Source organism: Mandrillus leucophaeus, unplaced genomic scaffold (assembly GCF_000951045.1).
Source record: "Mandrillus leucophaeus isolate KB7577 unplaced genomic scaffold, Mleu.le_1.0 Scaffold123, whole genome shotgun sequence".
In the NCBI taxonomy this organism is placed as follows: domain Eukaryota; kingdom Metazoa; phylum Chordata; class Mammalia; order Primates; family Cercopithecidae; genus Mandrillus; species Mandrillus leucophaeus.
This window is the reverse complement of record NW_012100654.1, coordinates 5,135,562-5,151,644: the sequence shown is the minus strand read 5'-3', so window position 1 is coordinate 5,151,644 and position 16,083 is coordinate 5,135,562. Positions and strand designations below refer to the sequence as shown.

At 41.4% G+C, this 16,083-nt stretch overlaps 1 protein-coding gene across 3 annotated transcripts in view; it reads right to left on the bottom strand.

The window, feature by feature from the left end:
* Window positions 1-4,422, bottom strand: part of ILDR1 (immunoglobulin-like domain containing receptor 1) — a 35,330-nt gene extending 30,908 nt beyond the window's left edge. For 2 of the 3 annotated variants that reach the window (XM_011971585.1, XM_011971586.1), the window contains exon 1: window positions 4,228-4,422. In XM_011971585.1, the coding sequence (XP_011826975.1) occupies window positions 4,228-4,285 (58 nt within the window). In that variant the 5' untranslated portion in view covers window positions 4,286-4,422. The remainder of the gene's footprint in view (window positions 1-4,227) is intronic. The other variant, XM_011971587.1, reaches the window with a different exon arrangement.
* Window positions 4,423-16,083: the final 11,661 nt, after the last annotated feature.

Genomic DNA, 16,083 nt, shown 5'->3' with positions numbered 1-16,083 from the left:
TTAGGAGAAATACCTAATGTAGGTGACGGGTTGATAGGTGCAGCAAACCACCATGGCACATGTATATCTATGTAACAAAACTGCACGTTCTGCACATGTAACCCAGTATAATTAAAAAAAAAACAAAAACAAAAACAAACAAAAAAAACCTGCTCCACAGTATGAAATAGGAGAGAGAGCAATGGAGAAAGGGTGAAGACACCAGGATTCTGGTCCCAGTTCTCAAACTAACTCCCCTATGTCAACCTGAGACACACGACTTGGGTCCGGATTTCCTTATCTGTAAAACTGTCTGGGAGGGGAAGATAAAGGCTGGGAGTGATTTTTACCTGTGTTCAACAGAGTGCTGGGATTCTGGGGAGGTATTCAGGAGCTCCCAAGGAGACAAGGGAGCAGTTGAGTGGACAGTCTCCCATCCACCACCCATACCCCCTCACCCTGAGAAATAACAGGGAACTTTGTAAGATTTCATTAAGTCTACAGTATGGTCCATACCTCCACCCCCACCACTCAGGAAAAATTACTGGTCTAGATGCTGTCTCTCTAAGGATATTATTACTTAGGAGTCAGTTGTCTGATTTCCCAAAGAATGAAAATACAAGTTGATAGCTTTTGGATCTGCAAGTTAACACCACACACTATGATGTTAAAAAAATTCACCAGAGCAGAAATGACACACATCATTTTAGAGTTTGGGGAATCAGCAGGGACACTAAACTTTCATTCTGAGAATAAACTTTGACATTGGATGAAGGCAACCAGAACTATTAGCCAACAGTGGTACTTACTTTAGCCTTATTTTAATGTTTTAAGAACAGATATTCACATACCACTTCTGCGTTAAAAGTGTATTTTTTTTTTTAAGACAGAGTCTCACTCTGTTGCCCAAGCTAGAGAGAAGTGGCGTGATCTCAGCTCACTGCAACCTCCACCTCCTGGATTCAAGTGCCTCAGCCTCCCAAGTAGCTGGCACTACAGGTGCATGCCACTACGCTCAGCTAATTTTTCTACTTTTAGTAGAGATGGGGTTTCACCATGTTGGCCAGGCTGGTCTTGAATTCCTGACCTTAGGTGATCCGCTCACCTTGGCCTCCCAAAGTGCTGGGATTACAGGCGTGAGCCACTGCACCCAGCCCCAAAAGTGTATTTATTTCTGAAGAAAAAACTTTCAGAGAATTACACACCTACCCCCCCAACACACCCCTCTGGCAACTGATCTCTACACAGCTCAGAGCACAAGGACTGTGACAATATCACAAGACTCCCTGAGCCCAGAAGCTTCGTTAGGGGCCTCAAGCCACAGTGACCAGCAAGTACCTAAATATGACACAATTTTACTACGGCCTCACACTTTGCAATTGTGGGAACTTGGAGGCTAATTTGAGAACCGGGTTGACTCTTCTTTAGAGACAGGAGGGATCAAGGTGATGGGCCAAAATGAACACACTTTAGTACAGGGTTTTCCAAAGTGCATAGTGCAGTTTGCCGTGGGTTTTGAGAAAATCAACTTACAGGGTGTTTATATTTAATATTGTTAATGTGGGGATGATTTTTTAAATGAATTTTAACTTCAGTAAGATAATATGTAATGTCAATTGTTATTATTTTATTCAACTTAGTAATACAATTTTTGTGATTATTTTGCTTCCATTTTATAAACTAAATACGTGTGCATACATGTCACAATGTAATCGGATCTTTCCGGGAGCTGTGAAAAAAAAATCAGAAACCACTGCTTTGGTAGATATTGAGAGCAGGAGAGGAAACTTGATCTTCAGTTTGATCTTGACAGACACTTTGGGAATTTTGGCTTAAAAGTTAAGGAAAAGGTGGGGGAGTCGAGAAGGACTTATGCCCAGTATTTCCTGAGTGAAGACCACACACACCTACTTCTGACAACTGATCTCTACACAGCTCAGAGCACAAGGACTGTGACAATATCACAAGACTCCCAGACCTCAGAAGCTTCATGAGGGGCCCCAAGCCACAGTGACCAGCAAGTACCTAAATATGACACAATTTTACTACTGCCTCACACTTTGCAATTGTGGGAACTTGGAGGCTAATAAGAGAATTGGGTTGACTCTTCTTTAGAGACAGGAGAGAACAAGGTGATGGACCAAAATGAACACACTCTAGTACAGGGTTTTCCAAAGCGCATATCACAGTTTGCAGCATGTCATTGACACTGTGCTTGACCTTAATCCACCCAACAATAGTTGGCCTTATTGAGAGGGCAAAGGGAGTTGGCTTGTCAGGAATTTCACCTGTTTTCCAGACAAAGGCAGTTGAAGTAATCCATCCAAAGTTACAGCTAGTATGAGGCAGATTCAGAATTCCAACCTAATAATCACCTGTTACTATAGCTCATATTTTCTTAGCCATAGGGGAAGGAAGAATAGAGAAACCTGTTTCCTTAAAGTTAGCTTTAAACAATCCCACCTGGCTCTAATTCCTGACTACTATTATCAGCCTGGATAATACTGATTAAGCTTTCCCTCACTTTGTTCAGGCACTCTACTAAGTGCTTTAAAACCTTAATTTCACTTCATCCTCACAAAAGCCGTATGAGATATGTACTATAATCATTGCTGTTTACTGGAAGCTTTGAACAGTTCAGTAACTTGTCCAGTGTCACGTAAACATCATTGACACAAACCACATTAAATAGCTAATGTAGTTTATTTACATTTCTACACATAGGAAAACTATCTGCTAAAATAGCTATTTCCCCTCCAAGTGTTGGAGTCAAACAGTTGAAATATCAATTTCTCATCTATACAGTGAAAGTGAGTGTAGAGGTTTGCTGAGGATTATGAAGTCTTAATTCTGGGGATAGAATACCCAAGGGCAGAGGTAGGAGCAGAACTGTATTTTTTCTAAAAAAGGTAGCTTAAGCAGCTTCAGAAATCCCCAGCTGCTGTGGAGTTTGAGATGAGCAGGGGAGGCACAGGAGAGAAGACTGTGCAAACCTGTGGGATTTTTATAAATTTGCATTCATAGCCTCAGCTGGTGTTTGGTGAAATTTTGGACACAAATTGAGGTGAGGGTTAGTCTATTTCCCTGTGCATCGTGGGTGTCCAACATCTAGTCTCGTCAGCTTCAGACAGGGTCTACCCTTTTGCAAGCCTCTCTCCCCTTTATTCTCAGCATTATGCTTAAGTTATTGTAGAATCCTGTCTGAATCAGATTTGATTATACCTGAGCAATTCTTATCTCTTACTGAGCTTGTAAAAAGAACATTCTGCCGACACACCTTCATATTGCATCTGTTCCCAACCTAAAAATACAAGACTCAAATTTGTCTGTGAGCAAACTCTAAGTTGACCTTCCACTGACAACTTAAGAGGTAAGAGGGCAGCTATTCCGAAAGGGAGGGGAGGGGTAAAATGAAATAAAACAGGGTGGAGCTTCCAAGGGAACTTATAAATTTTCTTTGCAAGGTCACACCTACATCCTAATTGGAAAAGAGCTGAAAGAGCCTGCTCATTCCGTCCCTCAGCTACCCTTTCCGACCTGGTTTCACTCGTGGAGATACACACTTCTGGCAGATTTCCAGGCCACACACAGAGATACACAAAATCATGTTTTCCAAAACAGAGAGATTGGTGTGGAGGGTAAGAGAATGAAGGCTGAGAGGGTAGATGGTTGGACACCTGATGCGGGATGAGCAAGGGGGTAAAGTTAGGGCAGTGACTGGATACAAAGAAAGTAGAAAAGTGACATTGAACATGGTTAGCACAGAGGCACACGTTGTGGTCCTGCACAATGGATTCAGATTCTGGCCAAACGCTGCTTTGTATACTGAGGACATATTATAACCTCCCAGAAATGAAACATATGCACTTCTGGGTCAATATGGTTGTCACCATGTCAGATGAAAGGAAAAAGTAATTAGGAATTTTTAAGAATGGTGCTTTTGCCCCTATCAGTTCAGCTTCAGAGATCAAGAAGTGCCTAATGACTGTAGGAAGGAAAGCTCAAAGGCTCCAGGTTTCTTAGTTGCACCTGTTTGGGAAGGGCCTGGACTAACAAAAGAGGAAAGCAACAGGTTCCCACAGGCAGAAACTCGATCCAGTCCCCGCACCTCCTGGTGCCCATGCCAAGCGCCACCAGAGCGCGGCCCAGGCCTCCACTGCCCTGCCCGCGGCCAGCTCTGCAAGGCCAGGCCACAGTGGCTTCCTGTCTCCTTGGGTCCAGGGTGGGTACCATTTTTCCAAGGCTCACCTGCTGGGAGCCAAGTGCAGAGCAGCAGCCAAGGTGCGGGCAGTTTGGGCCATGCCATGCCGCCCCCTTTCTGGCCCTTTTCAGTTCAGGGGCTTCGGGGCACTGCGTCTTTCTTCCTCAGCTGCAGCCCCAGGACGCACCACCTTCTCCAGGGAACCCCTCGGGTTTCCCCTCACTCGGCGCAGCGCGGAAGGAGGTCCGCTCTGGTCCCGGGGCAGGTGCCGCCCGGCTCGTCCCCACCTGCGGCGCTCGCTGCGGCTCCGCCTCCCGCTCCGCGCGCCGCCGTTTCCTGCTCCGCCCCCGGCTCCCGGGGGACTGCGGCCGCCTTCCCTACCTGCAGCCGCCTCCCGCTCGCTGAAACACCGTCCCCCACCTCGCCGACGGAGAAGATTCCCTCTTTCCTCCAGAAGTTCTCGGGAAATCTCACCCCCTGCAAATATATCCCCCTCTCCTTCTAGAATTATGTGGATATAACTTTCTAGGGTGTGTTTCCTGCGTTCTATTTCCATTCCCTCGTAAATACTTGCAAAACATTGTTTCACTAAAAACACAGTAATATGAAGTTTACAGGTAATGTCTGTTCAGATTTTCTAGAAACTAAAGATTCGTTTCTAGGCCAGGCCCAGTGGCTCACGGCCTGTAATCCCAGCACTTTGCGAGGCCGAGGCGGGTGGATCACCTGAGGTCAGGAGTTCGAGACCAGCCTGGCCTACATGGCGAAACCCTGTCTCTACTAAAAATACAAAACAACCGTGCGTGGTGGCACGCCCCTGTAATCTCAGCTACTCGGGAGGCTGAGGCAGGAGAATTGCTAGAACTGGGGCGGCGGAGCTTGCAGTGAGCGGAGATCATGCCACTGCACTCCAGCCTGGGCCACAGAGCAAAACTCAGTCTCGAATAAATAAATAAATAAATACGTAAATAAAGATTTGTTTCTAGAAGGTAGAGATAAACTAGAGAAGTTGACTCAAGTTTCTACAACTATAAAAGTAAAATATCATAGAAAAATATAGTTATGGGAGTTTAAAAACATCCCGCTGCCGCTTTCCATAGCCAGGCATTGTTCACGCAGGTATATTTATTTTTATTTTTTCTTATCCTTCATTGTCACTGAGAAGCCACTCACAGACCTCAGCCCCTACCAAGGTTTTGACCTTGCCAGATCAAGGTTTTGACCTTTTGCTTTGCAAAGACTCTAGGTCTCTTTGCACCAGGCCACGTAGCATGTAATCTCAGTCTCTCCTTCCATGGCAGAAAGTCCACCAGCCATCACATTTTTCTTCAAGAAAAATGAATGAATAAACATTCATTAAATTCATTAAACACAGTCTCAGGAAGCTCCCATGCTGGTCACTAACCTTAGAAGTCAGTATCATTTCTCCTGAGCTCATATCATTTCTCCTGAGCTCTGCTGTGAGAGGGCCCCTTACCCCGTGTTGCTGATATCCTTCATGTAGCCTCCACCCAGAGGAGCATCCTTGTCCTGGATCTGGTGCAGGATCTTAACTCAGTCTCTTCTCCTTGTCTTTCCTTCTCCCGGTTCCCTCCTGGATCTGGCTTCTCTTTTCCCCAGTGGGCCTCTTCTCTTCCAGAGAATAAATTCAGGAAGTGTGTGGCCAAAGATAGATGGTAAAATGTTTAGGAGCCTCATAGGTCTTCCGTGGAGGGATCCTAGCACAGTAGCAGCAGCAGCAGGAGGAGGAAGCTGCAGTGTGAGGGTTGGGGGTCATGTCCCTCAACCCCCTCTGGAGATCCTGTACGTGTTCCCAGCAACACTGTGTATGTTTGGATGTCTGTGATCCTGAGGGATTTGCATAGTTTCCAGGTTTGTGAACAGTCTTCAGCAAATGCTCAATTCCAGTCTAAAAAGAAATGTGAGCCCTATCCGTCTCACACCTCCCCCCCATACCCCTCAGCCCTCGCTTTGGTATAAAGGCCATTTTAATATTCATCTAAGCCAGTGTTTCTCCCATGTTTGTTCCCTGGAATGTTAATTCATAGTATATGAAAAAAGGACTCTATTATTAAGTCAATTCAAGAAATGCTGGATTAAACTAAATGAAACATTTTTTTCAGGACATGTTAAACCTTAGAGTGTTAATGTACATTTGAATATAGAAGGAAATATGGCACTCAGCATTCCCCCAAAGTCATTCAGCCACAGAACCCTTTTTTCTCACATAAGGTTTAGGGCAAATGCTCCATGGAGCGTATTTTGGGAAATCCTGGTGCTGTAAACCAAACATAATTGGGATGATAAGTTGGAGACTTCTAGATAAACAAATGAAAAATAGCTTTAATAAAGTTTATCTCAAGTGCATCAGAATTAGAATTTCCTTATTTTTCCCTTGGGAATCACTCATCCAGTTGAACATCTACCTTCATTGCTTCTCTTGAAGTGAACACTTAGATGACTTATTTTGACCCATTTCTCTGTCTACTGCATGCATCTTTTTTCTTCATCATTTATTATGTACTATGTACCAAGCAATTCTTAGTGCTTCACATGCTTTCTTACAATAACTGCATGAAATAAGGGCTATTATTATCCATCCCATTTTATAGATATGGAAATGGAGGAACAAAGAGATAACCTGCTCAAGGTTACAATGTGGTAAATGGCAGAGTAATGAGCCTAGGTGAGGTGGTCTGACTCCAGAGTTTGTGCTCTTAGCTGTTACACTCTAGACCCTCACCTAGCTATTAATGTATTTCCATCCATCTGTATTTACAGCTAGCTGGTTCTGTCAATGTGTGCTAATATAGTTTCTTTCCACATATGTTATTTAGCTCTACATAAGGGAAAACTGAATCCCACAGCTCCGGGCTCTCTTGGGCCAGTCATTCTTCCCACATGTGCCATTAGTCCAATAAAGATTAGATAAGAGTATGCACTTGGCTCATAACAACAGCAGTTCTTCCATTGCTAGATATAAAGTAAAAATCACTTGACTTGCTGATAGTGACTTCCTCCTATACAAAGTAATAATAATAGCTACCATGTATTAAACACATTGTGCTAGGCACTATTCTAGACACTTTTTAATAAAGACTAGCTAAGTGTGCTAGTGAGAATGGGGGAAGACAACAAGGAGTTCTATCTGCAGCTGACTGGGGACAACCAATTGAGATAACTCACTATGGTCAGACTAGCCTCCAAGCACTTTCATTATTGAAGTAAATACAAATTCAATAATTTGTATTGAACTGCACTGTGACGCAGGGATCATCATTGTCCCCATTTTACAGATGAGGTGCAAAGTTTTATTAACTTACCTAAGGCCACCTTGCTTGTAAGTAGCAGAGCTGAGAATCAAATTTAGGCAATCTATTTTCAGAACACAATACTCTTCACCACCCTAGCTGTACAATGCTTCTGTGTTTTGACTGAGCTAGGATCTGACAACAAAGTACTAAGCTGTTATCTCATCATTTATAATCATACTTCCTAGGTGAAACTGTGTCTATGAATGTTTCTGAATACTGTGTGTTTTCTGAATATTATATATGTGCATCTCTACTTGAGAATAATGTAATATTTGTACATTTATATGTGTACAGTATTTATCGAGAATGGAGAAGATTTTGTAGACATACATGGAAAAGAATGAAGAATTAGGTAAGTAAAAATCATGCACCAGGCACTTAAAGCTAAGGGGAGGTAAGAAGTGTAAGTAGTTGATTGACACTAGAAGATTCAGACTATGTCTTATGCATTTTGTATTCCCAGCATCTAGCATAGTATCTGAAATATAGAGGTACTCAATGAATATTTCTTGCACTCTTTATCAATAATTCCTGGAGGAAGGGACATCTGCTCTAGGTTTGAAAATGAATATGACTTTGCCAGAGCAATCCAAGCAGAGAGACCAGCCTATACAAAAATCACAGCACCAATAAACAGCATAGCTGAACAATAAGCACTTTAGTTTTGCTAGGCTGGTGTGTTAGACAGCTAGCCAGAATAAATAGTTAGTATGATCAGCTGGAGAACTAAGACTTCATGCAGGAGACAATGGAAAGCCAATGAAGCATTTTAAACCCAGAAAGGCATAATGAGAATTGTATTTTTGAAAGATAAACTTGGCAGCAGTGAGAAGAAAGGTGTTCGGGAATTTAGATGAAAGACAGGGAGACTAGTTAGGAAACTGTTACTACAGTTAAGGTGGGAGAACTGAGGGCCCAAGCCAATAACCGGTGTTGGAAATGGAGAAGAGAGAATATTTTGACAGATATGTAGAATGTGGAACTGACATAATTGATGATCAATTAGTGTGGGGGTTGAGAGAAGGATATAGGTCTCTGACTATTGACCCTATATAGATGGTGATTCCTTTAATGAACATAAACATATGGAAAGAATAAAAGGTTTTCAAGCCCCTCAGACACATTGCACTAGAGAGTAGTGGACCACCCAAATAAAACTCCTAAGGATGGTTGGACACCTTTACTAAGCGCAACTGGCTGAATGAGGTTCGTAGGAGCTGCATTCCTATACAGGGAAGTCTGGGTCAGCAGGGAAGTCTGGGTCAGCAGGGAAGTCTGGGTCATCAGGGACTGAGAGACCTACTTCTTGGCTAGTGGCCTAGAACAAAACAATCTTGGAGTAAGGCTAAAAGCAGCAGGTGGTGGAAGCTAATGAAAGGGTTCTGGGAACAAGTATGTTTATTATTACAACTCTTATTCAACATTATACTGGATATTCTAGCCAATACAATTATAAAATAGAATTAAAAGGCTGAAAATGAAGAGTAAAAATATTATTGATAATATTATGTTATCTACACAGAACATTAAGAGAATCTATACATTATATATAAGGACTAACAAGAGTGGTTGCTGGAAACAAGAGCAATATATTAATGTCACTGACATTTGAATATACCAGCAACATATATTTGAAAGATATGACTTTAAAATATACAATAAATCTATTAAGTAACTAGAAATAAGTCCAACAAAATATGTGGAATAGCTTCAAGAAGAAAATTGTGAACAGTTACTGAAAATATTTTTTCTTTCTTTGTTACTGTTTTCAGTATCAAGCCAGCATTCTCAATGAAACTTTTTTTTTTAAGATGGAGTTTCACTCTTGTCACCAAGGCTGGAGTGCAGTGGTGTGATCTCAGCTCACTGCAACCTCTACCTCCCAGGTTCAAGAGATTCTCCTGCCTCAGCCTCCTGAGTAGTTGGGATTACCGGCGCCCGTCGCTACACCCAGCTAATTTTTGTGTTTTTAGTAGAGACGGAGTTTCACCATGTTGGCCAGGCTGGTCTTGAACTCCTGACCTCAAGTGGTCCACCCGCCTCAGCCTCCCAAAGTGCTGGGATTACAGGCGTGAGCCACTGCGCCCGGCCTGAAACATTTTTTTTAAAGACCTAAATAAATGCAAAGATACATTGTATTCTTGGATAAGAACCCTCAGTATCATTAAGGATGACAATTCTTCCCAAATTAACAAATTCTATGTATTTCTAATAAGAATCTGAACAATTTTTCAGAATTTTACAAACCGTTTCTAAAATTAACTGGAAATTATACAGTAGCAAATAGACAAGACAATTTAGAAGAAGAAGTTGCATTATCAAACTTCAAAATTAGAAAGCTAGAGCAGTGGAAAGTGTGGCATTGGCACGTGGATAGACAAACAGACAAGTAGAACGTAAAACTCCATAAGTAGATACTCATACAGATTGGGGACTGGATATATCACAGAGGTGGCATTGTAATTCTGGGGGACAACCATAAACTACTCTATAGGTGAGGCCGGGACAATTGATTTTTCTTATGTTATAAGATAAAATGTATTCTGTCTTTATACCACACACAAAACGAATTCCAAACTAATTAAAATCCCATTGTTAAATGCAAAAACTTCAACCTTTCAGAAGAAAATACAGTAGAATACCCATATGGCCTTGAAGAAAAGAATAAAAATTTCAACAGAAAATAAAAAGAATAACTCATTAAGGGAGACTGATACATAAACTACTGCAACATAATAAGAAACATGTATTTAGTCTCCCCACCCCTTTCCTGGCACATAAAACCCTTGGAATCGCTGGAGTAATAATTATGTTTTTGTATGCTGATGTGGTTTGGCTGTGTCCTCACCCAGATCTCATCTTGAATTACAACTCCCATAATTCCCACATGTTGTGAGAGTGACCCCGGGGAAGATAATGGAATCATGGGGCAGTTTTCCCCCATACTGTTCTCAGGGTAGTGACTAAGTTGGTTTCATTCAGCGTTTCCACTTTTGCTTGGCTCTCCTTTCTCACTTTTCTGATCCCATGTAAGATAAGCCTTTCACCTTCCGCTGTGATTGTGAGGCCTCCCTGGACATGCGAAACTGTGAGTCCATTAAACCTCTTTTTCTGTATAAATTACCCAGCCTCGGGTAGGTCTTTATCAGCAGTGTGAAAATGGACTAATAAATATGCTAATAAGATGACTGATGACTCCTAGATAGTTTGTGGATGGCGGGGAGGGGTAGTGCCAGGGAGGGAAGAGGGGCTGGAGATTGAGTTCAGTCACCAATGACAAATGATTTAATCAATCATGTCTGTATAATGAGGCCTCTATAAAACCCCCAGAGGATGGGGTTTGGAGAGCTTTCATGGTGCCGACCATGTGGAGGTGCTGAGAGGGCAGCGCACCTGGAGAGGGCCTACTTTCCCCCATTCCTTGCCCTGTGCATCCCTTCTATCTGGCTGTTCCTGAACTGTATGCTTTATAATAAGCTAGTAATCTAGGAAGTAAACTGTTTACCTGAGTTCTGTTAGCAATTCTAGAAAATTATTGAACCTGATGAGGTGGTTGTGAGTACCTCCAATTTATAGCCAGATGGTCAGAGGCATAGGTGATAACCTTGACTCGCAATTGGCATCTGAAATTGGAAGGGACAGTCTCATGGGGCTGAACCCTTAACCTTTGGGATCTGATGCTTTCTCCAGGTAATTGTATTAGAATTGAGTAAAAGTGTAGGATGTTCACTTGGTGTCCACCAAGAAGTGGAAAACTGCTTGGTATGGAAAAAATACCCTCATATCTTGTATCAGAAGTTAAGTATTGTGTGAAAGGAAAAACAGTTTGTTATTCTCATTCAACTATATTAAATTAAAAAGTTATATAACCAAAAGACTACATAAACATTTTTTTAAAAGTCACAAACTGGGAAAAGGTATTTGCTGTGCATGAAAAAGGCAAAAAAGTTTTAACTGGAAATATATAAAGAACTCCTTAAAAATCAGTAGAAGACAACCCTCTGCTAAGGCAGATAAACATGTAATTCACATAAGAGGCAATCTGATTCACTATTAAACATTAGAAGACACTCAACTTGTACCAGTAATCAGGACAATGGAAGCCAAAACAACAAATGGTATTTCATATCCATCAAATTGGTTAAAATGTAAAAGTCTGAGCTAGCTAAGTATTGGCAAAGATGTGAGAAGTGTAAATTGAGTTAACCACTTTGTAGAACAATTTGACAATATCTTGTAAAATTAAAGGTGTACATATCCTAGGACCTTGTAATTTCCCTTCAAGGTCTTTACTCTATAGAAACTCAAATTGTTGGACACAGGTACATGTGCAACATGTTCATTGCAAAGCGATTTGTGCAAAACTCAGGAACAACTTCACAGTGGAGGAATAATAGACCAATAGGGTGGTGTTTATTCACGGATGAGATAATATGCAGCTGTTGAAGTGAATTAACTAGATTTACAACATGGGTGAATATTAAAAATATAATGTTGTATGAACAAAGAAGCTGTAAAAGACTAGAGAATTATGCTAATTAAGACAAAACAATATCATATAGTATTATGGAAGATACATATGTATGTAGAACAAAGTATAAAAACATACAGGGGGGCCGGGCGTGGTGGCTCATGCCTATAATCCCAGCACTTTGGGAGGCAGAGGTGGGTGGATCACTTGAGGTCAGGAGTTCATGATCAGCCTGGTCAACATGGTGAAACCCCGTCTCTACTAAAAATATAAAAATTAACCAGACGTGGTGGTACACGCCTGTAATCCCAACTACTCAAGAGGCTGAGGCAGGAAAATCACTTTAACCAGGGAGGCGGAGGTTGCAGTGAGCTGAGATCGAGTCACTGCACTCCAGCCTGGGCGACAGGTGACACTCTGTCTAAAAAAAAAAAAAAAAAAAAAAAAAATATATATATATATATATATATATATATTCAGAGGAATGGGACTCTCCAGTCTTAAATGTTGTTACCCCTAAGGAGGGAGGGAGAAGAGAGATGGATTGGGGGTGCTTTAGCTGAATCCTTAACATTTTATTTATTTATTTTTAAAATATGAAACACACTAGACATGCAAAATCATTTAAATTTAGGTGATATAAGATAGATGGTGCCTATTATTTCATGTACTTTTATGTATCTTTGGCATATTTCATATTTTATCAGTATAAATATTTTAAAGACGAAAACTAGTGACATTTTACTGTAGAATTAAACCAAGTATGTTTGTGCCTTGACATGTCCCCTGACATACTATGTAACCTTACATAAATCACTTTTGTTCAAGTCTGTTTTTCATCTGCAAAATGGAAACTGGAGGTAATAACCTCTTTGGTTCTTTTCACTTCTGGCATTCTACACTTCAAAGGGGAGAAGAATCCAGGTTAGGAAGATATCAGGCTCCCTTGGCTGGAGAAAGGAATGGAGAACTAAAGTATCTCTAAGGGTGACCTCTCTCAGAGAAAAGTCTTGCTAGGATCCACCCATTCTAAGTAGAAGTGTAGACTCCATGGTCTGCCAAAGGCCACTTATAAAACCAAGGAACTTTAATTGCACTTGCCATGCACAGCCTAAGAATCTAATTCTTTCAACATTTTATTATAAGGGGAGAAACCAAGGATAAATGGGGGCTGCATTCCTAGGGCTGGAGCCACAGAGAAGAGGTTCAAGTCCTTAAGTCATAGCAACAAAGGTAGAGTGTCTGAAGTTTGCCACCACCTCCTTTGACAACATGAAGCAGGGGGAGGGGAGGGAGAGAGAGAAAATTATCAATCAGTATGGAAACAGACACAATACCACTCAGCCACATGCTTCTCCCCTTCCCTGGCATTGCCAGTTGCCACTATCCCCACATCCCCCCTTCTCTTTGCAACCTCTTCTTGACCAAAATGCAAGAGACCGTGATTAGTGGATGTGAACTCCTTCTGTTGAATCATGCCACCACTCTGCAGCCAACTATGGATGGTTTTAATGGTTTCCCTTTCGTTATGTCTGTGAGCTCAGTCCCAGAACAAAGAGGCAAAGGGGTTCTCTCTCTCTCTCTCTCTCTCTCTCTCTCTCTGTTTCTTACTCTTCTGGCAAGGCTCAGTTTGATGTTCAGAGTCAGAGCTGCTCGGATATGATGAAGTCAGTCCACATACATCTCGGTTAAGCTCAATGAGGATCAAAATATCCTATTCTTTCCAGCTCACTCCAGAAAGTCTATTTCAATTAGTCTTTGTGGAGGCCCAGGAAGCAGGATCTTTTTAAAGTTCCCAGGTGGTTCTAATGTGCAGCCAGAGCTGAGAAGCTAGTTAAAGCATGAGTTGAATGAGAGAATGTCTTGCACCTTGGTGACAAAATAGGGCATTCCCCAGAGCAGCCCCTAAGTGGAACACTTTTTATCACGTTTTCTATCTCAGCTTCTCTTTGCTAACTTTCTCTTTTTCATCACCTAGAGTGACAGACTAGGAGAGTATCTACTCCAAAGCTCATGGCCCTGAGATGTGTAACATTTCTCCTTTCTTCCTTCTCTACTAGAACAGCATAACATACTTGTGATATTACATTCAGATGGGAATGAATCTCCAGACATTGCCACAAGTAGCTGCATAACTCTAAACAAGTAACAGTCTCTCTAAATATTAGTTTCTTTATTTGTAGCACCAGGGAGTTAGCTAGATCAATAGTTTTCATACTGTGTTCTGAGAAGTTTTGGCATCCTGTGGAGTACCTAAGGGGTTGTCTCTGCCAGGGAGGTCAGTTTGAAAAACCTCTGGACCAAATGATCCAGAGGTCTTTTCAGAACGAACATTCTACAGCTCATACTTTGCGGGAATAGCCTGATGCTACCACCAAAGTTTATCACAACTATATGCTTTGAGGCCTGCCACAGATTGCACTTATCAACTGCTAGAGACTGAATACTTCTGTCCGCCCAAATTCAAATGTTGAAACCTAGTCCCCAAGGTGATGGTATTTGGAGATGCGATCTTTGGGAGGTGATTAGGTCATGAGGTTGGAGCCCTCATGAATGGGATTAGTGCTCTTATAAGAGACCCCCAAAGAACTCTCTTACCTTTTCTGCCATGTAAGAACTCAGCGAGAAGATAGCCATCTATGAACCAGGAAGTCTGTCCTCACCAGACATTGAATCTGCCAGAACCTTGATCTTGGACTTCACAGCCTTCAGAACTACGAGAAACAAATTTCTGTTGTTTATAAGCCATCCAGTCTATAGTAGTTTGTTAGAATAGCCCAAATGCAATAGGACATCAACCCTAGGTCTAAAGCAGGTGTTACACACTGGATACTTTCAAGCCAAATTGCACACATACTTGTTTTCTTTCTTGTGGATGAGTACTGTTTATTTCCTTGATATCTTAACAATTTTTAAAACTTGAAGTATAAGATGATTCTGAAATATGCACAAATCAGTAATCCATGGCTAAATGAGCTATCACAATGTAAATATACCTTTGCAACCACCACTCAGGACAAAATATAGAACAGAAGCTCCCTCTTGTAACTCTCTTGTAAGCCTGCTTAATTATTCCCTCCTGCTTCTCTCCAAAGGTAACCACCATTTTGACTTCTTATATTTTAGGTTGGTTTTGCCTCCTTTTAACATTTATATAAAACAACAATGTAGTACACATTCTGGGGGGTTATCTCTTTTGCTTAATAATATGTTGGTGAGATTCATCTGTGTTTTTGCATGTATTTGTAGTTTATTTTCATTTCTGAATAGTATTCCATTGTATTAGAATATGCTGCAATGTGTTTATCCATCCTATTATTAATAGACATTTGGTTTCTGCTAATTGGCTATTATGAACAATGATGCTATAAACATTCTTTTACATGTTACATTGTTTTGAGGTCACCCGCCCACCCATTTTTGCTTCTATAGCTTGGGGTAGAATTGTTTGGTCATAGGATATGTATGGTGATCTTAAGATATGTCCATAAATTCTTCAACCCTCCTCCCTTCAAAAGGAGGAGACTAAATCCATGACCCTCAAGTGTGGGCTGGACATAGTGACTTACTTCTAATACATAGAATTGCAGAAGTGGTAGTGTATTACCTCCAGGCCTAGGTCATAAAAGGCATTATAGCTTCTTCCTTGTCCATTCTGGGAAAAGTCAGTTGCCAGGTCATGAGAATGCTCAAGCAGTACTATGGAAAGGTCCACATGGGGAGAAGGGATGGCTCACTCCCATGTGAGGAACCAAGAATTTCTGCCAATAATCAAGAGAGTGAGCCATCTTAAAAAGAAATGTTCCAGCTGCAGTCCGGTCTTCAGAAGAATTGCCATCTTGACTTCTAACTCATGAGAGACACTAAGTTAAAAACCATACAGCCAAACTGCTGTCAAATTCCTGACACACAGAAACAGTGAGGAAACATGTCTGTTGTTTTAAATCATTAAGTCTTAGGGTACTTTGTTATGTGGCAATAGATAACCAATGTGGTATGCATACGTTCAAACTTAGTAGGACATGCCAAAGATTTTTCCAGATTTCCAACACTACACATTATCCGTGTTTGAGATTTTTAGTTGTTCCACATCCTTGGCAACATTTGGAGCTAACAGT